Source organism: Pelodiscus sinensis, chromosome 17, assembly GCF_049634645.1.
Source record: "Pelodiscus sinensis isolate JC-2024 chromosome 17, ASM4963464v1, whole genome shotgun sequence".
Lineage (NCBI taxonomy): Eukaryota > Metazoa > Chordata > Testudines > Trionychidae > Pelodiscus > Pelodiscus sinensis.
Window position 1 is genome coordinate 20410599 of NC_134727.1, and position 26767 is coordinate 20437365.

Genomic DNA, 26767 nt, shown 5'->3' on the forward strand with positions numbered 1-26767 from the left:
CACTTGTGAGCGCTAGTGCCCGACCTTCCGCCCCAGCAGCAGCCCAGCCAGCGCTCATAGCCCAGAGCGCGGGAGGGGCCCAGCCCACGTGTGCCCTGCCCAGCCCCCTGCTGAGCCCGCGTGTCCCGCTCCCCGCCCGGGCGGAGGCGCCGCAGCAGCAGAAACCCCGCCAACTCCCCCTCCCCCCCGCGCGCGGCGCTCGCTGCTGCCCCTGCCTCAGGACGCGCGCTCGGCTCGCGGCTCCGGATCCCGGCCATGGCCTCGGGCGGCGGCGGCGGCCGGCGGGGCCGCGAGGAGGACGAACTGCCCGTGTACCTGGCGCGGCCGGGCACCACGGCCCAGGTGCCGCGGCAGAAGTACGGCGGCATGTTCTGCAGCGTGGAGGGCGCCTTCGAGAGCAAGACGCTGGACTTCGGGGCCCTGAGCGTGGGGCAGCGCGGAGCCCGGGGCAACCGGCAGCCGCCGGCGCCAGAGCCCCCGCGGGAGACCCCCGCCGCCGCCCCCGCGGTGGAGATCCGGAGCGGCTCGGACAAGGAGCGGCTGCAGAACCTCGACCACCCGCCGGACGAGGTTTGAGGCGGGGAGCGGCTCTGCCCGGGGGCTGGGTGGGGGGAACGACCCGGCATGGAGAGGCCAGGCTGGGAGATGTGAACGCTGAGCGTGAGGTGGACTCCCTGGGCTGGGGCCGCCCCCTCTGCCGGGAAGGTGCCTTCGGCCAGCCGAAAAGCTGGGCAGGGGGAGGCATGAGGCGGCTGGGGCTGAGCCGTCCCTCCTGTCCCATGTGTCTGCCTGGAGCCTCCGAGCTGTTGGGCTGAGGGGGCTGCAGGCATCACGGGGATGCAAGGAAGAGAGGCAGGGCTATAGGCTCCGTCCTCCTCGCAGAAACGCTTATATAAACACCCGAATGACCCTTTGTTGATTGCTACTTAGGGGCACTTTATGGCTTTCATGTGCTCTTAAATAAAGAGAGCGTGCTACATGGCTGCAATTATCCTGCCCTAATGAACTGTTGCCTAGAGTTGCTGTGAGCTGTGAAACTTTTTTACGGTCACTGAAAAATATACTCCCTTACTTGGCCCAAAACTTTACCGCACATTCCAGAGTTACTGCAGGACTTAAAATCATTGCTGTAATTACTGCAGTGTTTTAAAAATGATAAACAGAAAACATTCTATAATCTCCTTTTTAGCACAAGCTTTGTATTTGCTCTTTTCAGAAACTCAGGTTTTAGAAACCTGACAGAAGTTAAACATTGTTTTGTTTTGTGTTTCTGATGGTGCTGTGTAGTTCTTGGAAGTCAGAGGGTTCAGAGTCCAAAAAAGATGCTTAGGAAGCTAAGAGCAGGAGCAGATCAATACTGTCATTTGTCAGACGTTTATTCCTCTTCAGGTCTTGATTGCAGAGACCAAGTGCATACAGTATAATTATTATGCACCAATATAATGAATGATAATTTGCGATGGAAATCTCTGAGAAACTGCAGACAGTGTATACTGTAACTACTTTTTTTCATTGAATCTATCATTAACCAAGAGAAAGATCTACCGATTTCTCCTATGTTTCTCTAGAACACACGGAGAGAGAGAGAGAGAGAGAGAGAAATAAATGTCTTTTGAGTCAGTTTGCACTGTACAAAGCTCCTGTTCAAGAAACAGGATGTCAGCATTTCTTGGAGCAATTGACTTAAAATGTCCATACTGAGTTACCAAAGATAGTAAAGCTGTACATGAGAAGAAAAAGATGCTAACTTTTACCAGAGCTGGTCATGAAAGGAAAAATCTTGTGGGGGTTTTTTTTTCAAAAGAGATTAAATTCAAAGCTAAGCTTAAGGGTTGTCTCAACTAGAAGAGCTTGATTCTTCTCACTTAAACTTGTGTAAGGGAGGAGTAATTCCACTCAGACTAGTGATGTAAAACTGGTGTAAACAAGCTGTCAATGAGATTGGCATAAGGCTCAAAGTTTCCAGACTGGGTCTAAAATCAAATTCTGCCCTATATAGTAGTAAATAGAAGTTCTCCTAGCTCAGCAATATAGAGGATTTTGTCAGTTTGAAAAATGTTCTCTTTGTTGGCTTTGAGCCTATTTACACCAATGTAAATTACCAGTAAGATCACTGAACAACTGTTCAGCTCCATTAATTTAGTGGTCTTACTGCTGTTTTACACTTGATGCAAGTGTTACTGCAGTCAGGCTCCTCTTTTGTAAAGTGACTTTATCATAATATTGACTATTCTTACTCCTGTATGTCAGTGACAACACTGGGAGTTGAATCTTACAATAAATTATAATAATAGTAAGAAGTGTTTCCCTTTTTACACTCTGGGTTGGGCCATTCTGTAAGGATTCTTTGCAACATGGGTAGAGAAAGTAAAGTGTGCTTTTAAAGAACATGGGGAAAAATTAATTTTGCTATCCAATAAATCTTTTAAGAATTAAGAAGTACAATTGGTATCTGTGGGGTTGATGTATTTAACATACATTTATGGACCAGAGAACTTAAGATGACCAGTCAATGACTGACTGGAAATCGAATGGCTCCCCATCAAAATGAAAATAGCCCTACTTGTTAGGAAGGCGCTAGGGCTTTATCCTTAGTTTCTGCTGATTAATTCCTGCACTGTTCACATCCATTTTTTCCTAGCAGATATCCAGTACATTTGAACAACACCTCTTCCTTTTTGTTGAAAAAGGAGCTTTTTGTTCTCTTCTTCCCAGCAGACAGCATGTTCTGAGGTATCTCCACTACTCTATTCCAAGAACTTTAGGCTTTGGTTTTGGTTCCTTTGGCTCTTCCCCAGTGTCTGCTGCAGCTGCTGCTCGTAGCTTTATCAAGACAAGAATAAAATTAACATTATTCTTGTCAGTTTCACATTTGCCCAAAATATTCAAAATACTGACCATGAAACCGACCAGGGTATTGTTAATTTCAAACTGCTACTGCTCTAGGAAATTTTGAGCAGCCCTAGACATGTTTCTTCTCTGGCATTCCACCTGACAAGCACACACAGTCAAGTCTCTTCCCTATGCCTGGGTTTCTTCTCTCTGTATCTCTGCCTAAGAGGGCAGGAAGACTAATCAACAGTTTCCTGTGGAGCCAGCACATGACCTGCAACTACAGCTACGACTTTTAAAGGGCACAAGGCTGCAACATAGTGCAATGGGACGTGAACTCCAGTGTCTTGTTATAGCCCCATTCCTGACTTCGGAGCCACACTGACTTCCATGGGGCTTATGCAGCCACAAAGGGTTGCTTTTGTAGAGCTCATATCAGGATCAGGGCCTAAAATGGTTATTTCTCAATACAAATTGATTTTTTTCTTATACTAATTTTACATGTAAGAAATCAGACAGAGAGAGGTTAAGTGACTTGCATTAAGGCCATATAGGACTTGAGATTACAGGAGTTCCTAGTCCTAATCAGGGTCAGATCAAAATTTTGGGGGCCCTCTGCTTTGTGGAAATTGGGGGTGCCTGAATAGAACTGTGACCTGTCAGTTTTATTTTCTTTTTCCTTTGGGGTTGAGGGCGGTGAGGAGGGAGGAGAGAAGGGAAGAGATAGAAACCATGTGCAAGTACAGGCAGTCCTCGAGTTACGCGGATCCGACCTATGTCGGATCCGCAGTTACGAAAGGGGCCCATCTCCCTGGTCTCCAGCAGACCAGGGAGAGGAAGCAAAGCGGCGGAGCACGCGGGCAGCGGACAGCCCAGACGCGTCTGGGCTGTCCGCTGCCCGCGTGCTCCGCGGCTTTGCTCTGCTTTGCTCCCCGTCCCCCTGGTCTGCAGGCCAGGGAGAAGGGGAGCAAAGCAGAGCAAAGCCGTGTGTTCCGCGGCTTTGCTCCCCGTCCCCCTAGTCTGCAGACCAGGGAGAGGGGGAGCAAAGCAGAGCAAAGCCGCGGAGCCCGAGAGCAGCAGGACAGCCACGGCGTGTCTGGGCTGTCCCGCTGCCCCCGTGCTCCGCGGCTTTGCTCCGGACGCCTGTGGTACAGCAGCTGGGGCGCTGCCGGTTGGTCCCGTAGCGCCGCTCTGGGCACTACTGGACCAACCCGGCAGCACCCCAGCTGCTCTGTCCCAGGCGTCCTGATTCAGCCACTGCTGGTCAGTTTCAGCAGCGGCTGAATCAGGACGCCTGGGGCAGAGCAGCTGGGGTGCTGCTGGGTTGGTCCAGTAGCGCCGAGGAGCGGCGGCGCTACTGGACCAACCCAGCAGCACCCCAGCTGCTCTGCCCCAGGCGTCCCCAAGTCAGCCGCTGCTGAAACTGACCAGTGGCTGACTACAGGAAGCCCCTGTCCCGGGCTTCCTGGAATCAGCCACTGATCAGTTTCAGCAGCAGCTTACTTGGGGATGCCTAGGGTTCTTAAGTTGAATCTGTATGTAAGTCAGAACTGGCGTCCAGATTCAGCCGCTGTTGAAACTGATCAGTTTCAGCAGCGGCTGAATCTGAACGCCAGTTCCGACTTACATACAGATTCAACTTAAGAACAAACCTACAGTCCCTATCTTGTACGTAACCCGGGGACTGCCTGTACACTGAGACTATGTCTAGACTATAGGCTTCGTTTGGAAGAAGCTTTTTTTGGAAGAACTCTTCTAAAAAAATCTTCTTCCAAAAGAGAGCTCCCACACCTCAAAAGTGCATCGAAAAAGGGATCTGCTTTTTCAAAAGCGTTCAGATTGAATGTATGCTCTTTTGCATGTAAGCTGTGATTGCTATGGACGGAATGGCCACCAGGGCACCTGTATTTTTTCCTCTTTCCTCTTCTTCTGAAAGAACTCCTCTTCCCCGTCCACACACACCTTTTTGCGAAGGAATTCTTTTGCAAAAAGGTTCCTTCTTTATAGAATGAGGATTACCAATGCTGGAAAAACCCCTCTGTTCTTTTGATTTTTCTTATGGAAGAATGCAATTGCAGTGTGGACGGTCCTCAAGTTTTGTAGGAAAAACTTATGTTTGAATTTTTGTCCACACACTAGAATATTACCTTGTAAACCAGGGTTGGGGAACCTTTATTGGGTTGGTGGCCACTGACCCACAGAAAAATCAGTTGTGGGCCAAATAAGAAGCAAAAACAAAAAACTCTCACTGAAGTGGTCCCTGACTGGGAAGGAGAAAGACATCCTCAAATTCCCCTTGCATACTAGAGCCTACTGAGGCCCGGGGTAGTAGATTTTGTATGCTCCATCCCTATGGTGGGAGTGCCAGCAAGGCTGGAGTGCCAGCGAGGGCTCCCTAGTGGTGGGGGAGGGGGACATGAACCTCGGGAGCCGGATCCAGGGAAACCAGGGGCTGCATCTGTCTCATGTATCTGCCTGAGATTCTCCATCCCTGTTGTAAAGTGTAGTCTGCTTTAGCTAAAGGAAATAACAGTGATGCATCATTTCTATCCCTGACGTGGTACACTATTTCACTGTTTGTCTTCAGCTTTGCCTCTGCAGAATCAGAGTTGCATGGGGAGGGCAAGAAGGGGGGAGAAGGAATGGAGAGAGACAATCTGAAGTGAGTGACATTTTCTTGGCAGTATATTCTGTACCAAGTCACCCCTTTCGGGTATCTCTTCCCTCACACCACTGATCCACTAGTTTCTGCTTCCTGCTCTTAGAGGAAGCAGATGAGAAACACTTGGCCTGATTTATTTCAAGATTCTTATCCCAGCCTGCTACATGGTTCTGCAATGAAGTTGTCTTTTCCTTGACCATATATGCAGGATTACAACAATTGCACTGCAGGCTCAGGCAGGCAGATCACTGGGGTTGCAAGACAGAAGGCTCCCAGTCTTCAGAAGGAGCTGCCAAAACTACAGGCAGTCCCCGGGTTACATGGATCCGACTTACATCGGATCCCTACTTACAAACGTGGTGAGGCAACCCCGCACTAGCTGCTTCCCCCCAGCAGACCAGGGAGACGCGAAGCTACCCCCCCCCCCCCCCCCCAGCAGACCAGGGAGACACGGAGCGGCTTTTCTCAGCAGACACCTCAGCTTGAGAATAAAGGACTGAGGGAAGTGAGGTGTGGGAGAATAAAACTGAGCTCTGGAGAAATGTTTGGCTAGAGTTTCCCCTACAATATGTACCAGTTCCGACTTACATACAAATTCAACTTAAGAACAAACCTACAGTCCCTATCTTGTACGTAACCCGGGGACTGTCTGTACCAGCAAAATAAAGTCTTGCTGTGTAACTATTCCTTTTAGAGAAACCAACTGTGCCCCGCCATATGCATTTGATATGTGGTAAAATCCAAAGTTAACTGAGACAGATCCAGAGAAAAGGTAGCTTCAAAGAAAATGAGGTTTTTTCTTTTGAAACTAAAGTTATTAAAAACTTGTGGCAAGTTTTTGTATTTCCAGAGTCAGTAATTTTACTGGAAGAATAACTAAGATAAGATTACAGAAGATTTTTGCCTATGGGGATAGTCTGATAGTCACAACATATTTGCACTTAGCAACATTTTTAAACTAAAACTTTTTTCTCTTTAAAAATGCAGATTTTCATACGCAGACACATTCTGTGAATTCTTGTTGGTTTTGATTACTTGTTTATGTAGAAAAAACAAAGAATATTCTGCAAAAAGTTAAAATATTTTGTTTCAGCATTTTCTAAATGAAACTTTTCTGTTCAAAATGACTTTCCCATTTTGAGATTTCCTTCAATTTATTAAAAAAATTTTTTTTTAAAGCTCGAAATTAAACCAAACCATTGTTTTATTTGACTTGCAATAGCTTTTTCTCTGACTTTTAATTTAATTTTCTTTTTAAAATGTGTTTTGACCTGAAATTAATTATTGTCCACAGTTTTTCATAATTGCCAGTGAACTAAAAAATCCGTTATGTGCACCTTTTATTGGGGGAATCTCAAAACACTTTAATTAAACAAACACTGGCAATGTGCCATACAGCATGGTATATAATTTTCCTCATTTTCCAGCATGGAGTTGGGTTGGTCCATCTCTACTTATGTTATGGTATTCTGATAAACTGGTAGTGCTTCAGAAAAAACATGGCTTAAGGGCTTTTCAGCCTGCAGATAATGGGAACAAAATTAGTCCCTTTCTCCTGAAAGAAAGTCACAGAAAAAGTTGCTTGTGTGACACAGTATTGATAGTAAAATTTGTGTTGCTAAATCATAGTTTGATTGTAAAACAAAAGTTAATTTTCTGATTTTGCTGCATATAGCCTGTGTTTGCCTCAGAGAATCCTGCAAGTAACATCCAGAGAGCTAAAACCTGAAGTATAATTATCAAAAGTCAGTGCCTGAGGTATATCTGCCAGAATGCAAATACTTTCCAACAATCCTATGTACAGGATGTCTATGAAGAATGGTACTCAAATACCATAATGATGAGCATGGTATAAATTTACTAGGACTGATAGCTAAGTTTTCATAAAAAATGTATCGATGGAAAATTGTATTTTAACTAAACAAAGTTTTTCTCAAAAAGTGTCTGCTTCACATACAACATTTTTTTCCTTGTCAAAAATGTGAGATGCCCCCAAATAAAATAGCTTAGCTGAAAACGGAAATATTTTTATTTGAATATGTTTTTTCTGGTGGTATTTTTTAAGACGATGTGTCCCAAATTGAGCTCAATGTTCAGAGTGAGACCAACCCCTTGATTTGTGGGCATTATATTTTTAGTGTTGTTCTCTGTCAATGAGAGAGCCTACCACTCCATTAGTCTTAGTGAGCAAAAGTCTTCAAGGACTTGTATTCACAATGACATAGGCTTCTCTGTTCAGTCAGGCTTTGATGCAGCATTATCCAAGACAATGTGGAGGACACGGCTGCGATATTACACAAGCAGTCCCACGCTCTACTGGATGATTTCTTGTACACACAGTCCCTCACCTATGCTCACTTTTTCTACTACACAGATCTTTAACTTGTTCTGTGCATGGGTGGTCCGTGAGGGTAGAGCTGGGGAAGGCAAGCCCCCAGCCCCACCTCTTCTACTGAGGCCCTAGCCCCCATGGGAGCCCAGCCGCCTCCCCACCCCTCCAGCACAGGGATGCAGGGCAGCGCACTACAAGCACCCCCCCAACATAGGAATGGCAGGTGGGCACGCACATGTCCCCAGCTTCCCCAGTCTCAGAGCATGGGGAGGAAGGAGGACATGCATCCCCAGACTCCCCTGCCCCAGAGCATGGAGAGTGAGGAAGATGTGTGTCCCCAGCCTCTCTGGCCCTGGAGCACAGGGAGAGCGGGCACTGGAGCAAGCAACACTTTGCCCCCAGAACACCTACAGTTGCCTACAGAATGCTGGGGGCAAAGTGTGGGCAGGGCCAGGCTGGCAGTTTGGGAAGGCATTGCCTTCCCCCACCTATGGTACTAGATGTCCATGGTCCTGTGAACAAATCTCTTTTCAGTCATATACATATCACAGTAACTTTGGGGGAAATAATTCCATAGAGAGAGCCTGAAGACAGAGAAAGATATAGAATTTTCCAATGACACCTTTTTCATCTAGAGAATTAAAAGAACAGGAATACCAAATGAGTTAACACTTGTTTTCAAAGAACAGTTCCCATTGTAACAGTATGTTTGTGGGCTATTATTAGCACCTCACCAAATTTATGGTCCATTTTTGTAAATTTCACAGTTAAAGCATTATACAAATAATTAAATTCACAGTTTCAGATATTTAAATATTAAATTTCATGGAGTTGTAACAAAGCATGAATATGTATTTAAAAACTGCAAAATAGAAACACGGAAAGCCCTTAAGTCGGGGTTTCTCAAACTAGAGGTCTTTTGTGTCCTTTTCCCCTATATTCTTTTATACTACAAGGCAAACATATATACAAGTGCACATCATTTCTCACACTGTGAGTTCTGACCCAAAAGGGGGTTGCAAGGCTTGTGGGAGGCAGCATGCTTCAGAAGTGGGTGGCTGGAGAGCAGCAGCTGGTGTATGGGTGGCATGGTCTGAGTGTAGTGCCACTACCAGGAACAGCGCAGCCTTCAGAACTGGGTTCCCAATCAGCAGATACTGCTCTTCAGCTACCCAGTAGCATCAGCACAGAAGTAAGGGTGGTAATACTGTACCATGCCACCCTGTGTTCTGCACTATTGCTGGTAGAGGCACTTCATTCATACTTGGGTTCTTGGTCAGAAGTTGCTGCTGTCTAAGGCTATGTATACACTACAGAGTTTTTTCGGAAAAATGGCTGTTTTTTCTAAAAAACTTGAGTCACGTCCACACTGCAATCACATTCTTTCGAAAGAAAATCAAAAGAATAGAGGGGTTTTTCCAACATTGGTAAACCTCTTTCTACGAGAAAGAAGCCTTTTTCCGATAGAGCTCTTTCAGAAAAAGGTGTGTGTGGATAGGGAAGAGGGAATTCTTTCAAAAGAAGAGGAAAGAAGAAAAAGCACAGGTGCCCTGCTGGCCACTCCGTCCATAGTAATCACAGCTTAAATGCGAGAGAGCGTCCATACAGTGTGGACGCTATCTTTCGAAAAAGCAGATCGCTTTTTCAATGCGGTTTTGCTGTATAGATGCTCTCTTTCAGAAGAAGTTTTTTGGAAGTTCTCTTCCAGAAAAGCTTCTTCTGAAAGAAGCATGCAGTCTAGGCGTAGCCTCACACCCAGTTCTGAATGCAGCACAGAAGTAAGAGTGGCAGAGCCGTGACCCCTCCTGCAATCGCCTTAAAACCACCCTTTTTTTTGTCGGGACTCCTAGCTTGAGAAATGATGTATACTTGTATATACTTTCATCTTGTCATATAAAAGAGTAAACATGCACAAAGACCAGATTTCACAGTCCCTAAGATGTTTTTATGGCCATGAATTCGGTCAGGCTCTAGTTATTATAAAGTGCACCAATGTGTGCAAACATTATATTGTGTGGCTGCTGCACGAAGAAAGTACTTTATGTTCTGCTAACAGTAGTTTATATACCAACTTATGTTCCTCCCTTGGCTATGGAGCAGGTGTGATCAGAGTCAATACTTGGGGGCGTAATTACTAGAAGCCTAGCTACGTCAGGAAGTGGCTTCAGTGAATCAGTAGGTTTGCTGTTTCCACTGAGTCAGTAATGCATCAATATCCAGGATGCTGCTAGGTGGTGCTGTGTTGTTTCCAAGGTGCTGCTGGGTATTGGGTGAGATGATCAACCAGGACTGACTCCTAACCAGTTATGGTTGTTCAAGATCTCATGGTGCATTTCAATGATGATACTAATGAACACATACCTCTTAAGCAGTCCTTTTCATATTTAAAAACTCAAAGCACTTTCCAAAGCAAGTAGGTACCATTATCCCCTTGGTGCAGATGGGGAAAATGAGGCTCAGAGATTAAGTGACCTGCCCAAAGTCAGTCAGCAGGGGAATAGCAGAACAGCGACTGGAACAGAGATCTCCTGAGTCCTACTCCAGTACTCTTTCCTCTATGAATTAATCTTGATGTCTGATGCCCAGGCTTAAGTCCAAATTGGATTAATGCACTCTTCTCACATAAATTCTCACTTGTAGTCTGAACTGGATAAATCATCATTCAGTTCCTGATCTGAACCATTCTATTTTGTTGACTACTCCTCTGCAAAGACAGGGGCATCTCTGAAAGAGCCCATCAACCCCCAATTTATTGGCATACATTACACAGTCCTTAGAGCTGAAAGATCAAATCCATGGAGATCTAGGAACTTTGTGATTCATGATTCAGAACTTCACAGTAGCAGTAGAGAGCACTCAGATTTTCCTGCTCCGAAATTGCTCTAACCACTTGAGCTAGAGGTGAATCATTGTTGACATTATAGGATTATGACACATAGTTGCACAATTCTGATTTCATCCAGTAGAGGGCAATGATGCACATACATTTTGTTACTGAGTATTTGCAAATGTTTTTAAAAAATGGGCTTTGAACGAAAACTCAGAATACTCTGAATACTCCAGGATTTTGTGGATATTTGAAATCCAAACCCATTCATACATTCTGCCATCTCCCATCCTTATATCTGTTTTGATAAAGACAAACAAATTTCTTGCTGTTTGTACTGATTTCACCAGCTATAAAAACCTGCAATTGACTATGTCCTTGCCCCACAGTTACAAAGAGAGAGCATCAGGCAATTGTTGACTCAGGGTATGTCTATACATCAAAGTTATTTTGAAATAACTTTCCTAGCGTCTACACAAGCCAACCGCTATTTCAAAATTAAATCGAAATAGCGGAGGGCTTATTTCTAAATTGGTAAAACTCATTCCACGAGGAATAAGGCCAATTTTGAAATTGCTATTTCAAAATAAGTGCTGTGTAGACACTTATTTTGAAATAGGGGGCCTCCACCCATTCCCAGGGTGCCCTGGTGGCCACTCTGGCCTCAACCAAAAACACTCTTCTCTCTCCCCCTCCCTGGAGCCCTTAAAAGGGTAGATTCTGGCCACAGTGCCTGTGCCAGCTCCAAGCCTGCCAGCCCAGAGCCAGCAGTCACTGCCCTTGACCCAGTGGCCCCAAAACATGAGCCAGCAAGCCACTAGCAGCTAGCCCTCCACCGCTCCCCAGGAGCAGTCTGCCAGTGGCCCCAAAACATGAGCCAGCAAGCCACTGGCAGCCAGACCCTCCACCACTCTCCAGGAGCAGTCTGCCAGCTCCCAGAAGCCTGCCAGCTGCCGGAGAAGGCGGGTGCCTTCCTGGTTCAGGGCGGAGATTATGGACCTTATTCAGGTTTGGGTGGATGTCCCCAACATCCATGATCTCTGCACTAGACGGGGGAATGTGGCCATCTATGGCAGGATAGCTGCCAGCCTGGCCACCAAAGGCCACATGCGAACCTAGGAGCAGGTTCGCATGAAAATCAAGTTGGTCCAGCGAGACCCCCCAACCCTGAGCTTCCCCTCCCCCTTCTTCCTCTTGCTTCCCCCTTCCAGCTCCCTCCTCCCAGGTTTCCCCCTCCCCTCTCCCACACTCTCTCTTCCCCTCTCCAGCCTCCTTTCCCTAGTCTCACCAGAGTTTCATTCCCCCCCTTCACCCAGTTTTGTTAAATAAAGAGAGTTTGTGTTCATGAAAATACATGTATTTTATTTTACACCAGGAAGGGGGGTAAGGGAGGGGTAAGTGGAAGGATGTGAGGGAGGAATGAGGCACAAGCCCTCAATGGGGCAGACCAAGGAGGCTCTTAGTGCTTCTCAGGGTGGAAGCTCTCCCACAGGGCCTGCTGGATACTGACAGCCCCCCGATGGACCTCTCAGATGGCAGCCTGCAGAAAGTGCAGCCAGGCTTGCAGCAACGCGTCCACGAGAAGCACCAGAGTGCCCAGAGGCAGCTCTGGCTCCATGTTGCAGAGTGCTATGGTGTCCCGAGTGAGGGCAACCAGAGCATACAGAGACAAAATGCTTTGCTGTCCCTCATCGAGGTAGGCAAGCAAGCAGGGAAACCTGAGAACCGTCTGTCGGGGGGGGGGAGGGTGTCCCTTTACGCACAGGGTTCAGGTAGCCTCAGGCAGCAGCCACACAAAGTAACTCCTGACCTGATGCCCTGACAGACCTGCTTCTGGACCGACTTAAATGCAATTCAGCGTCCACTCAGTGTGGATGCGCTATTTCAAAATAGCCAAATGCTATTTCGAAATGCATTTTGTGTGTAGACGTGTTATTTCAAAATATCTTATTTCAAAATAACTATTTTGAAATTAGATATTTCAAAATAACGCTGTAGTGTAGACATGCCCTCAGAGATTAGAACCATGGTGCAAAATATGAAGAGAGATTTCAAGCATCATAAACTTTTGGATTTATGTGAGTGTCTGAATATAATTTTGTTTTGGGTCCTGCTGTGATTTTATTATAGTCCCCTTGTTGTCCTAAAAGCAGCACAAATATGAACACTCTTTATTTCTTCCAAGGAAGAGGCAGTTAGAATAACATATTCTTTCAATTAAATATCCTCAGAAAAACAATGGTTTTAATTAAGGAGGAGAAGGCAGGGAGGGAAACATTCTGTGGAACTGGAAAAAGTTCCATAAAACCCAAAACATGACAAAAAAATATTCAGCACTCTGGGAGGTGATGATTCTGCAGAGGGCAGGAAGGGCATGGGTATGCAAAGGGATGGTCTACAAATGGATCGATTTCACAGTTGCTAAAGAGAAGCAAATGGTTTAAGATTGTCAAATAGTGCTTCTTGACCTATAGCCTGGGGGAGTGAAGAAACTTAAATCTGCAAAACTGTTGCAAGAACCAGCTACCACCCAATTCAAGGTTCCTTATATGTGGGATGGGGATTTTATCTTTCAGAAAAGCAGATGCATGCAATGTTGGCCTTTGTTTTTGCTTAACATGCATTGAGGCAACCAGTCCATCTCTAAGAAAAAACACTCCACCACTTCAGTATCATTGTGCTTAGATGGTTGAGGAATGCACTGAAGAGTCTCTTCATAAGGCTGACTCCCTCCACAGCTATATTCGGGATTCCCAATCCGAGTGCTTTTAATTAGAAATTGGAGAAATTCCACACATCCCAATTTTCTAATTCACTGAACCCATTAATCTGATCCTCCCAGGGTTCTGTGATCTATCAAAACCCCACGAAGCATTAGAAACAGCAAGAGATAGGTGGGGGGAGAACTGCTGGCAGAAGAGAGCTGGATGAGTTCTGACTTGACAGCTCTCTGCCCTCCTCCTCCTCCCCTGCTGTCATTTTGCTTTACTGGAGGAAGATAGGATATGTTAGGAAGCTGCAATGCAAATTTCACACTGGAACCTTTCCATGTACAAGGGGACAGTTCCTTGGGCCCATCCCTGGCTTCTCTTCTGCTGTGCCACTAATTGCTTGCAGTTGAAGTAATTGCATGTGACCAGGTGAGATCAGGGCATGTGCAATATCATTCAGACAGGCATCAGGATTGTAAAACTGAATGAAGCATTAGGGATAGTATTTATGGCCCAGAGGGGGTTACGTACTAAACTCTTTGAGCAGCAGTCCTGATGCAGATAGTAGAGGGAATTCCCCTTGTTTGTGGATAGTTGGTGTTGATCAGGGATTAAGTTTCCTCTGCACACTTGGTCTTGCAAGCAGTCAGGCATCTGTCAAGAGCCAGACCTTGACAAGATACAGAGGCGCCCTAGATAGTGGCTCAGGGTCTTCCTTGCCCCACTGACTAACAACACTTCTCTCCTTTTGCAGAGCAGTCCTACCGTGGTTGCCTGCCTTTCCTACTTGTCCTGTGCCAGCTCCATTCAGTCTGTCTCTTCCTACAGGCAATGTCTTGAATGGTGTTGTGGCCAGTTTTCTGGGACAGCAGGAGTATGCTTCTTGCTCCCACATTCCTGCCCAGCAGCCTGCATTGAAGCAATGCAGCTCCCACAAATGCAGAACCTCTGATCAATGCTATTCAGCTCTTCTTTCTGCATTGATACATATTGTGCAGGCTGGGCATGTATTAGTTGTGACATAAGGGCAGAATCTGCTTTGTAGAAGTAGAACTGAGTGGTTCATGACCCTGCATTGAGAATTCACAGATGGAGCCATTGACTGGAGGATCAGCTTAGGTGAGCTGAGAGGGGAGTAAAAGCAAGACAGCAGAAGGGAAGGAACCAGCTCTTCATTAACTATAAAGTCAGCTCCAGTATGCCAGCAGTAGAGGTCAGTGTTGCACACAGAGACACCAAGTTGATTACATGGGGTGCGGGTTTGGTTTCCTGGAAAACTGCCTATGAGGTTTGGCACCTGTGTTTTTTCCCATCAGGGAAGTTTCCCCTTTATTGTTTGGTCTCAATCCCATACCACTAAGGCAAAGAGCTCCTTGGATACATCCACAGAGAGCTTCTGTGGCAGTTGCTATCTCCCTGCCCAGTCACACCGGACCTCATTTGTGATGCTGGAGTCTCTACCCACATCTGTTCAGAACTGTAATGGAGTTGGAAGGGGTTTAATTTAGGGGAGCTGGTGAATGCAAAGGGGGCACGGAGTGGTAAAACATGTTACAATAATATGTTAGCACTTATAATTCTTAGACATCGAAACACTGTAAAAAAGGTGCTGTTATTGCCCATTTTACAGAAGGGTAAACTGAGGCACGACTGGCTAAGCAAATTCTCCAAAGTCATGTTAAGTAAATGGCAGAATCAGAATGGAACCCAAACTCCTGATTTCTAGTTCCATACACTACCCACTGGAGAATGCTGCCATGAAACTTCCCTTTGACTGGGACAACCCAAAACATTAAAAGGGAACAACCTGAATATTGTCTAAACTAGAAAGGAGTGTTCTAACTTCTGAAAGAAACTCCAGGCCCTTTGCACCAAACCCATTGCCATGCTAAGTTTCCATTTATAGTGGAAGACTGTTGTCTACACATAATTTCAGTGTGGTTTGATTTACCTCAAAAAAGATCAGAGATGGTGTGTGCAGTGCTTCAGGAAATCTTGCTGGAAAAGTTGGATCATATTGGCTTGAATAGGAGTACTGTGACATTGGCTTGGCTAAGTGCCTCAGTGAGGCCTGACTGAAAAGAATAACGATAACATAACAGTGTATTGTGCTGGGAGAGGCATCCAGGCATCAGTGTTAGAGGCAGTTTTGTTTTTAAATGTTAATAATGAGCTGGAATATAAGATAAACAGTATGTTAATTACATTTGCAAATGACGGTAGCCTGGGAGAAGAGAGCAGTGATAAGGAGGTTTATAGAGAGAGGTTAGAAATATGGGCAGGATACAGCAAAACAAGATTCAACTTGGAAAAATGTAACCAAGAACCATGGGGTGAAATAATCCAAAACACAGATTCTTTATATGTAGAAGACACTAATTCCAAGAAAATTCTATGGTTGATGATGGAGAGCAAACTTCTTACAACTTTCCACAATGATAAGGTGCGCAAAAAGTCCAGTGAGATTTTCGGTTTCAAAGATGCAGATGAATCATATCATCAGCCAAAGTTGGGATATGGTTTTCATTTTATGGTACTTTTGGGACTAAAGGTACAACATGCATTCATTTGTGAGCATTTCAGTATCAGAAAGATATTGACAAATTGCCAAGATTTCCAAGAAAAGCAGCAAACATGATTAAATAGTTAGAAGTATTGATCTGAGGAAAGATTAAAAGAATTTCATGGGACAAATTTATTCCTAATGTCTCTCCGTTCATTTCAGTGGCGTGGTAACAGACATGAATTCAGCTCAGTAGGAGTGGAGCTAAATGAGACATAAAAAGGAATAATTATCAGCGTGATGGAAAAATTTGTTTAGATGTGGCAGATACAAGAGCAGAGTGAAAGAGAGTATAGGAAAATGTGGCCTGAGAGCCTGGTTTTCTTCTTCTATACCCTGTTATAAATCACGAACAACTCCATTGAAGTGAATGAAATTGCAATATGTAAGCAATAGAAGAATCAAGCCCTAAATGTGAAGGTTAATATCTTAACAATTAAGTTGAGCTGTGGAATCCTCTCTAAAGAAAGAGAAGTAAACGTGATTGAATTGAACAGTATTCTCAGTATTTATCTAGTTTGAAGAGAACAACTCTTCTCTAGCTGGAGAATGGGCTAGTGACCCAATTCACCTTGCCCCCGTTTAAATTTCAGAGAGATTACAAAACATAAAAGCAATTAAAAGCTGTAATTCAGTTGTACCATTTCACACAATCCCACACAAATCCCACACAAACAGAAGTTTCAAAAAAGTCTGCTCACATTTGAATGAAATGAAGGGTGATTTTTCTCTAGTCTAAGGTGTCCAAGTGTTCTGTGTATCATCTCTTGGCCTTTATATCATCATGACTGAATTCCCTGTTCATAGTATCATTCTTTCTGTGGGTGCCATTGCTTTTCAAATACTTTTTTCTGCACTTCTAAGAGCTTTGGAGCCCCCTACCCAATACATTTTGGTGATAACTAGCAAAGAATTTCCCCAGAAGTATATTTACTTTTTATTTCTTGCGTCTTTCTTTGGGCAAAGCCATGGCATGTCTTAACAAAAAGTTACTGATATTTTGTTTGTATTACTGTAGCACATTGAAGTTTAAGATATGGAACTGGATCCCATTGCGCTGGTGCTGTAAGGAACCAAAAGATGGTTCCTACCCCAAAATGTTTACAATCTAAGTATCAGGCAAGGGACACCTGATGAATACGGACAGGGCATTACAAGAAAACAATAAGACAATATTTGTCAGTGGTCTATTTCTCTCACTCCCTGTGCCTTACACATGTACCTATCATGCATCATTTTTCTTTGCAGTTGTTAATAGTGTTTTGTGCTATCATTTTAGTCAGCTTATTCGTAGTTATAGTCTTTTAGTCCCAGGCAGTCACACAGTGATCTTCATCTTCAAACCACAAGTGGCTAAGTAGTGTTAGACTGATGAATTTGTTTTTGATTAAAGATAGTATTCTAGAAGCTTCAAATAGCAAAAGGAAAATTTAAAATATAATCTTAAAGAAATCAATTAAAATAATTTTCAGTTTGGATTTACAACTTCTGGCTCAGTATCATTCTAGTGTCAGGTGAAAAGGAAATAAAACTTGCAAATAAAATCAACACTATGGTTATATCTACACTTACAGTGGTGTGTAAAGCATAAATATTGCAAACTTTGCTATCATGGATACAAATAGCCTTGTACATGATGAGGCGCTGCACAGGCGAGTAAGAGTGCCCTACATGCCTGGAACCATAGGGCATATATTCTAATCTACACCATTGGTTCTTAAACCGAGAGTATGCGTACTCCTGGGGATATTCACAGGTTTTCCAGGGTGTGTTTCAACTCATCTAGATATTTGCCTGGCGATGTAAAAAGCATTAACAAAGTCAGTACAAACTAAAATTTCATACAGACAAAATGAGAAAGTAAGCAATTTTTCAGTCATAGTGTGCTGTGGCACCTGTATTTTTATGTCTGATGTTGTAAGCAAGTGGTTTTTAAGTGAGGTGAAACTTGGGGATGTGAGACAAATCAGACAGCTCCCTAAATTTCCATGAAGTGCCTCCCACATCTACTGGTTTTGGCAGTGTCATGTCCTGCTGCCTCAGCCCTTCCCCATTGCCTCCTCCATGCCCAAAGCCTTTTACTGCTGCACATAGCTATGCACCACAGTATGGATGCAGCTTGCTTTTCACTGTGGCATGTATGTACACATACTCCATATGCTGCTACTAATGTAGACCAGGCCAAAGTCCAAGTTCATTGTCCAAAATGAATGAAATACTAAAATGAATAAGTAAATATTGGTTTTAATTTTGAAAAGCAAATGAGATGTTTAATTTTTTTCAGTCTTAATAACCGAAGACAGTAGAGATGTTATTACAGGAAATTTAAAACATCTCTGATTTGCAAGTCTGTTGGCTACCTGGCCTGGCGATGTTCCTTTAATTGATAAATCCTAAGGAAAAAAAACTAGCTGGGATTAGAACTCTGAAGCTGCTAGCTTACACTCCATCCCCGTTGACAGAGTATCATTTCCTACTCCACGCAAATTCATACTCTGGTGGGTTGGATTTTATACTCAGGTAGAACTCTCACCCACCCATGACCACACAGTAAAAGCTTTGCTTACCATTGGGCTATGTCTAGACTGGCATGATTTTCCGCAAATGCTTTTAATGGAAAAGTTTTCCGTTAAAAGCATTTGCGGAAAAGAGCATCTAGATTGGCACGGACGCTTTTCCGCAAAAGCACTTTTTGCGGAAAAGCGTCCGTGCCAATCTAGACGCGCTTTTGCGCAAAAAAGCCCCGATCGCCATTTTAGCCATCGGGGCTTTTTTGCACAAAACAATACTGTGCTGTCTACACTGGCCCTCTTGCGCAAATGATTTGCGCAAGAGGGCTTTTGCCCGAACGGGAGCAGCATAATATTTCCACAGGAAGCACTGATTTCTTACAGTAGGAAGTCAGTGTTCTTGTGGAAATTCAAGTGGCCAGTGTAGACAGCTTCCATCAAATCATGCCCGGGCATCACAATGTATTTTGAATGTCTGAACATAAAATCTTTTTCTGTCTGCCCTCCATTATAATTGGTTTAAGAGAAGAGATTCCCCAATCAGTAACAAGAGATCCCAGTACACGTCACAGGGATAAAGGGAGACATGATATGAAATATTGAAGGAAACTGGCAAATTTCCATTTGAAGTCTTATCAGCATAGCAAAGGGCTGGTTATCTGATCAGTCAATTCATTAATGAGAATTCTTCACCCACTGAAGAAGTGGGCTTTGCCCACAAAAGCTCATGATACTATCTGCATGTTTTGTTAGTCTTTAAAGTGCTACCAGACTATTTGTTGTTTTGAAATTAAACTGTGCTTCATCTGCTTTGTAAAGGGTGATGCCCAGTGGCATTGACTGGTTCATTTTTTAATGTTATGGGTGGGTTTGGTGTTTTGGGGGCAAGCTAAAAATGCTGGTTAGAGTTAGGAATGCTGCAAGGAGGTGTACTACAGGCTTCCCATGTATAGTTCTGTCAATGCCTCTCAGTCCTAACCAGCAACGTTGCTCCCAATCTTATCTAGTGCCCACAAAACAACTTTGTGATCCTCACTCAGGCCTGACAACTCACCTGCTCTCTTAATGTATTCCTCTACTGTTCCACTCTGGGCTCTTCTTCATCAGAAATGCCTGATCTTTACCAGTTGTATTCAGAACACAAAGGGGCTTGGTAATGCAGACAAACACACAAAAGGAATGGTATGAGACCTAATAAACTCATTTCATTTGTGGCCTAGCCAAGATTTTGCTGTTAACTCTCCAGAAGTGAGAAGTCTTAAGTCAATCTATTTGGCCCGCGTACAGAATCAGTTTGATAAGGAAGGCTTAATTCTTAATAGAATGCCATATTCCCACTCTAAGAACCTCCCAAGGATCAGAGCCTGACTTCTCAGCCTGCAGTTCCTGCATGTGCGTTGCTGAGGGTGCGTTGCTGAGGCCTGTTGTGGAATCTGGACAGAGTTCTTCCACTGTTATCTGTGCCTAACAGATGGGAGATGGAGCCTGTTAAACTTCCTCAGCTAGGGAGCAGTTGCTATGGATAGATGGAGAAAATGGGAGGAAGAAACAAAAACCAAACATCCCAGGCTCCCTTCCTGGAGACGGGGCTGAGAGGCTGGAAAATACTGGAGCACTTGGCTCATATGGCCAGGCTGGCTTGCTTCTGAGAGTGTGTGTCCAGCAGTGACTTTCCAATCCCTCAGTTGGGAAATAGCAGCGATCCTTTTGCACAGATAGATTTGCATCCAATAACATGTGTTTCCATTCAGCTGAAGGCGGGGGGCGAGGAGGGGGGTGAAGGCATGACGCTGAGCAGAAAACTTAGCCTCTCTGTACATTTTTCATTGTGCGTGTAATTAAAGGAGAACACACAGATGCCTCTGCTTTATGAGTTTTGCATCACCCTGTAGCCCTGTGAGGAAGTTGAGCTATCGTAGTGGAAATCCAGAGGCACACATATTAGCCAACAGATACCCCATGTTTAGTCCACAACAGCTGGCAAAACATAATCAGATGAGCTGAGGTCCATCAGGTCTCTTACTGTACCACTTGGCTTACCAAAACATTAAGGCATTTTGCAACCTTTCTAACTAGGTTGGTATTGTGCCTCTGATGCTGGCCATAGCTAAAGGCTGTAGAGGGGTGTAAAAGCCCCAGAAATAGCACATCTATGTGCAATAAGATATAGCGGAGGAATGTGATGGTCAGCTTATGGCAAGATCAGGAATCCAATAGTGCCAACTCCAAGCATTCAAAGTGCATGTATCAGGCCCTAAAATCATGAGATTGGAATAAAAATCATGACATTAAAAAGAATAAATGTTGGGGGGTTTTATGTGCTTTCTGGTTTCTGAACCTTTATGGCTAATGTTTTCCAGATGTTCTTCATAGTCCCGAACACTAGAAACTTGTCAATTAATCAAATGAATGCTGAGGAGGTGCTTGCGCAGTCATACGATTCCAAGAGTTGGAGCTTTAAGGAAAAATGCAGTGAATCCCCTGATGAAGTCACAAAAGGTGATAATACTAGAAACCGCCATCCCAACTGGGTGTGGTGTTTTCCATAGTCTGGAACAGCAGAGATTTGCCTACCAATCTTCCCAGTGCAAAAAAATACCTTGGGGGTGCCACCCCCTGGGCAGAATCAGTCATTGAAATGCTTCCTTCTAGCACCATCCCTGACATACAACCTCTCCCACCACATTCGTGGACCATAATGCCAGTCTGTAAATCTCTAGGGGCCACTGCAGTGTTAGTTGTGAGCCAGTGCTTGCTTACTCCCATCAACTACTGACTCCAGCTTCACAACTGGTGCTGGGGATGGCATGTGTAGACGAAGTCCTTGGGCCTGACCTTGGGTACAGCTCTCAGAAGTAAGGGAATGAAAAAGGAAACCAGTACTTCCTCCACATCTGCTGCTATTGGCTCAGATAAAACAGAGGAGTGTTAAGACTAGGGGCTTCTGTACTCGACAACAGGAAATGTAACAGCTTCCTCTAGCTAGGAATATGAAAGATTAACCAGAAAGCATCACCCTGAACAGGTGATGCTTACTGGTTCCAATTACCCAGTAGGGGTTGGAGCAGCTCCCCATCCCACTGCGGGCAGAGGCTGTTCCAGCCTGGTCACAGCAGGCAGAGGGGCTGGAGTGTCGTCCCCCCCACCTACCTTTCCTTTTAATCTCTTAACTCGTTAAATGCTATGTTTAACTGGTTAATCAATTAAACACAATTTTACATCAATAGCTTTAACTAGAGAAGAAAGGCAGGTGGCATTAGTGGCAAAAAAATATAATGAAAAGCAGGCAAGCGACGAATCAGCACTCACTTTAGGGATACCCTCCACGTTGGCAGAATCTCTCCCAAACAGAAGGAAACCATCAGCAGCACTGAGCTGATGCAGAAAGCACAGAAAAGTGCCCATTGGGATTTTTGTCACAAACAAGACAAATCAATCAAGTGTTAATGAGTCAGTGATGTATATGGACAGCTTGGAAGGAGATGGGGGTGAAGAGGATATGAACAGGCCCAGAAAGAACTGCAAGCAGCACTTACCAATACAGGGGAAGTGTTTGGAGGGCAACAGCCAGAATGTGCTAAGCAAATAGCCAGGTCTGCTGTTGCCATCTTTCGTGGACTCTGGTACTTTTTCATAAAAGTACCAGAGTATGGAGTCATGCGATAATGTGAGAATTTCAGCTTAAAGGATCATTCTTAGCCCTTGGGTTTTTAGAGAAAAGCTTGAAAATAGGAGCTGAGTGTATCCTAAAGGCTCAAAATTTAGAAGACAAAGAAGAACCAAAAAAGTATTATTTTTGCATCGATCTTAGGTTTTTTGTGGCTTCATACCTAGCATACAGCATGCTAGTGTGAGGCCTGGGGCATCTGAGAAGTGCAACAAGCTTCAGAAATGATCTAAAACAAAATGGAGAACTTCAATGGATGAGAATGAAAAATCTATGTAAACTGACTCAGAGGGGTAACTGTGTTAGTCTGTAACTTAAAAAAATTTAAAAACAACAAGTGGTCCTGTAGCACCTTAGGGCATGTGTACACTAGGAAATTATTTCAAATGAACTAAAATTGACTTAACTCCTGATTTTAGAAAATTGAAATAACTTGTTTCCACTATAGGGAAGCCTCAAAATTAGTCCAAGGCAGGCTCTGTTAATATTTACACACTATCTTGGACTTAGAGCTCCAAGAAGCACTGTGGAGTAATTAGTTCATATTACTCTGGAGAATAGTTATTTTGAAATAGCAATGCCGGAGCATCCACACTAATGCTATTTCAAAATTAGCATTATTCCCCAAGCAAAGCAGGAGCACAGATTTTGAAATAAGCGGCCTGTTATTTTGAAATAATGGGCTTGGTAGTGTGGACGCTCCACTTATAAATTCGACCTAAGGAGGGTTATATTGAAATAGAGCCCTAGTCTAGACTACGGCTAAGAGACTAACAAATATATAATAATATCACAAGCAACCCTGAAGAAGTGAGTTGTGCCCATGAAACCTCTGAAGAAGTGGGTTGTACCTGTCTGGCTATGTCTACACAGCAGCGTTATTTTGGAATAACAGAAGTTATTCCAACATAACATAGTCTGGTCTACACACAAGCACTTCGACATAATGTTGAAATAATATTGAGCTGGAGGACTTCTTACTCCGACTCCTGTAACCCTCATTGTATGAGGAGTAAGGAAAGTTGGAGGAAGAGTGCTCTATTTCAAAATAAGTGCTGTGTAGATGTTCCCAAATTCAAAATAAGCAATGTCAACCTAAGCTACACAATTAACGTAGCTCAAGTTGCATAGCTTATTTTGAATTTAGCCCTGCTGTGTAGACATACCTTGTGACAGTCAGAATAGAAGGCTATAAAAAAGTAATGGAGGGGAGATATATAAGCCTCAGACTGAGGAGATCTTTGTTCCCAGGGTAACAGGGAGGGGCTGGTTTAGAACCAAAAGAGACAATCGGGCAGTGGAACACCTGAGCTAATTGACCAGGCCTGCAGAGTCAAGCCAGTAGGCTAATTAGGACACCTGAGGGTAATTAAGAAAAACAGTTCTGACTGGCTATAAAAGCAGCTTTGCCTGCACTTGGGCACACACTATAGCTGAGAGGATGGAGGAGGGTGCTGCTGGGAGTAGGAGGAAAGAAGACGACAACTGAACACTAGGGCTACGTCTAGACTGGCATGTTTTTCCGCAAATGCTTTTAACGGAAAAACTTTTCCGTTAAAAGCATTTGTGGAAAATCATGCCAGTCTAGATGTAGCCCTGGTGTTCAGTTGTCGTCTCCTTTCCTCCTACTCCCAAAAGAGCGGCTAGATTGGCACGGATGCTTTTCCGCAAAAGCACTTTTTGTGGAAAAGCATCCGTGCCAATCTAGACACGGTTTTGCGCAAGAAAGCCCCGATCGCCATTTTCGCCATCGGAGCTTTTTTGCCCAAAACAGTTTTTAGCTGTCTACACTGGCCCTCTTGTGCAAAAATATTTCTGGAAAAGGGCTTTTGCCCGAACGGGAACGTCAAAGCATTTGCGCAAGAAGCACTAATTTTGGACAGTAGAACGTCAGTGCTTTTGCAAAAAATCAAGCGGCCAGTGTAGACAGCTGGCAAGTTTTTGTGCAAAAGCAGATGCTTTTGTGGAAAAACTTGCCAATCTAGACGCAGCCTAGGAGGATGAACTGGAGAGAAGGAAGGTGCTGGGGAAGGTGTGGGAAAGTAGCCCATTAGTCTTGGAGCTGTCTGATAGCAGGTGTTGGGAACTCACACAGGCAGCTCCTATTACAGGGCCCTGGGCTGGAACCTGGAGTTAGACTGTGGGCCTGGCCCCCCTGCCAACAACCACCTCCCCATTTCCATTCAGGGAAAAGGACTGTGGAGTTTGTTCATTTTACTATATGCTGGCCAATGATGAAGAGCTCAACAAACAGCAAATTAAAGCTCTAGGCGTGGTGCCTACAACTGAGAGCCTCTGAGGCAAGCGCAGGACCCACTGCGCTTATATATATATTAGGTATGTAAGCAACTAATTGACTATCTGATAAGCATAGGCTTATCAGGTAGCTGAGTCACTACTCAATTTGTTGCTTTCCCCTGCTCTTGATGTCTCTGAGCAGGTGAACAGGAGCTGGTGCTGAGGGGAGTCGGCTTCAAACTGGTTCCCGCCAGTGCCATATCTGTGGGAGTGGGGCTGGGGAACAGAGGTACAGTGAGGAACCTGGGGCAAGAGGGGACTGTGGGTTCTCTGCTGTGCCTCTGCTTTTTAAATGTAGTAAGAGCCAGAATAGCAAGCACCCCATCCTTCTCCTTATCAACTAATCAAGTAGTCGATTGAAATTCCATCGACTACTCAATTAGCTGATTAATCAAAATTTAACATCCCTAATATAGATATATATATATATTTGTTAGTCCTAAGGTGCTTACACACCATTCATTTATTAAGTTTTTCTGTGTAAACAGAGACTTACCAGCTAGCAGAACCTAGTGGAAAAACCTGTCTCTGAACACAAACACTAAGGCTGCATCTACATTAGCGTGATCTTGCAAAAAAGCAGCCGCTTTTGTGCAAAAACATGCTGCCTGTCTACACTGGCGGGGAGTTCTTGTGCAAGAACACTGACGTTCTAATGTGTGAAATCAGTGCTTCTTGCGCAAGAACTATGATGCTCCCGCTCAGGAATAAGCCCTTTTGTGCAACTGTTCTCGCGCAAGAGGCCAGCGTAGACAGGCAGTATGAATTTCTTGCGCAAGAAAGCCCGATGGCTAAAATGGCCATCGGAGCTTTCTTGCGCAAGAGAGCGTCTACACTGGCACAGATGCTCTTGCGCAAAAGCACATCTCTTGCACAAAGGTATATGCCAGTGTAGACGCTCTCTTGCGCAAATACTTTAAAGCAAGAACTCTTGCGTTAAAGAGTATTTGCACAAGATTATGCTAATGTAGACGTAGCCTAAGGATGAACTGATTTTGGGATTAAATCCACTAGTCACATGCCATAATTTTGGTTCATTGATGATTTAAAACAGAAAGAACTCTAGTTTTTAGATGGCGTTTTTGATGAATCAAAGCAGTTCTTTGGTTAGAAGACATTACAGCCACATGTTCACAAATCCGTTACTAATTGGGGATGCCCACTATGAAGCACCTATTGGGAGACAGAGACCCATTTACCAAAAATCTGCTCCCTCTGGCCTAATTTACAGTGGTGTGAAGCCCACAGCTTCAGCACCCCCAGCTCTAGTAGTACTCCAGCAAGTAGCACCAGTATCATTGTAACTGGTATCTTAGTGTCACTGATGATTCTGTTCTTATTCTTTATATTGGTTTTTTTTGTAAGCTATTTGCTCTACTTTATATTATCCTGCAGCAGTGAGTTCCATGTAGCAACTACGTGCGGTTTCATTTTTAACTATTTCTTCCGAAATGCTTTAAAGGACTTATCTTTCAGTTTAGCTAAGGCTCCCTTGATCTAATATTATGGGTAAAATCCTTACATGTCCAATGTAAGTTGGTTTGCCAGAATTCATTTTTTATTTTTTGATAATTGACAGATACTTACGATGTTTAAGTATTTTTTAGTGATTGGGAGGGTTAGATATCACAATTCAAAAACTTAAAGCTTTATAAAACATTGAAACACAAATTGTCAACATCGCTTGTCAAAATATACAGAGTAAATATCCTTAAATCAATGAATTATGCCTGTTTGTTTTCTAGTCCATTCAGAACAAGCCTAAATCTCAATTTAAGTCATGGGATTTTGACTCAGTTCTCAAGGAACATGTTTCTTTCTTGTAAAATTTTGACTATGGATGGAAATATTTTTTTATCAATTTATGAGTATGGTGACATTGACATTTACCAACATTTACAGCTAAAAATCTAATGCTCCAAGTCTAGGTATAAATGAGATCTCTCTCTTCTCTACTATTAATGGTATTATACAACAGAGGGGAACTGAGAGACAGTTGGGATTTCTGGTAGGGCCTGAGCCTAGGGAAACGGCTAGTTATTGACCAACAGAGCAAGAGCTATGAGGAGGGAGAACTGTGGTGGTGATGTCATTACTCATTCACTAATGCAGTAATTTCATCGAGAGATCATGTGATAACTTTATCTTTTGATTGGACAACAGGCATCCTGGGTAGTTTAAATTTAAATGTTTAGGATTATTGTTCATGTTCAAGTCCAGCTATCTCAAATGTAGGGCCTGATCCTCATGGCCCGTGATTCTGCAGTTGTCTGGTGGGAACTGTGATTGTTCAGGTCCAGTCACTGCTGAATGGAATATTCCAGAAATAAGCTTTTTGTGAAGGTGAGCCTGGGCTAGTTGGCAG

At 44.0% G+C, this 26767-nt stretch overlaps 1 protein-coding gene across 1 annotated transcript in view; it reads left to right on the forward strand.

Annotated features, from left to right (window-relative positions):
- The first annotated feature begins 115 nt into the window (after positions 1-115).
- Positions 116-26767, forward strand: part of DPYSL3 (dihydropyrimidinase like 3) — a 115056-nt gene continuing 88404 nt past the window's right edge. The window contains exon 1 of the mRNA XM_075900286.1: positions 116-570. Coding sequence (XP_075756401.1) covers positions 256-570 — 315 coding nt within the window. The 5' untranslated portion in view covers positions 116-255. The remainder of the gene's footprint in view (positions 571-26767) is intronic.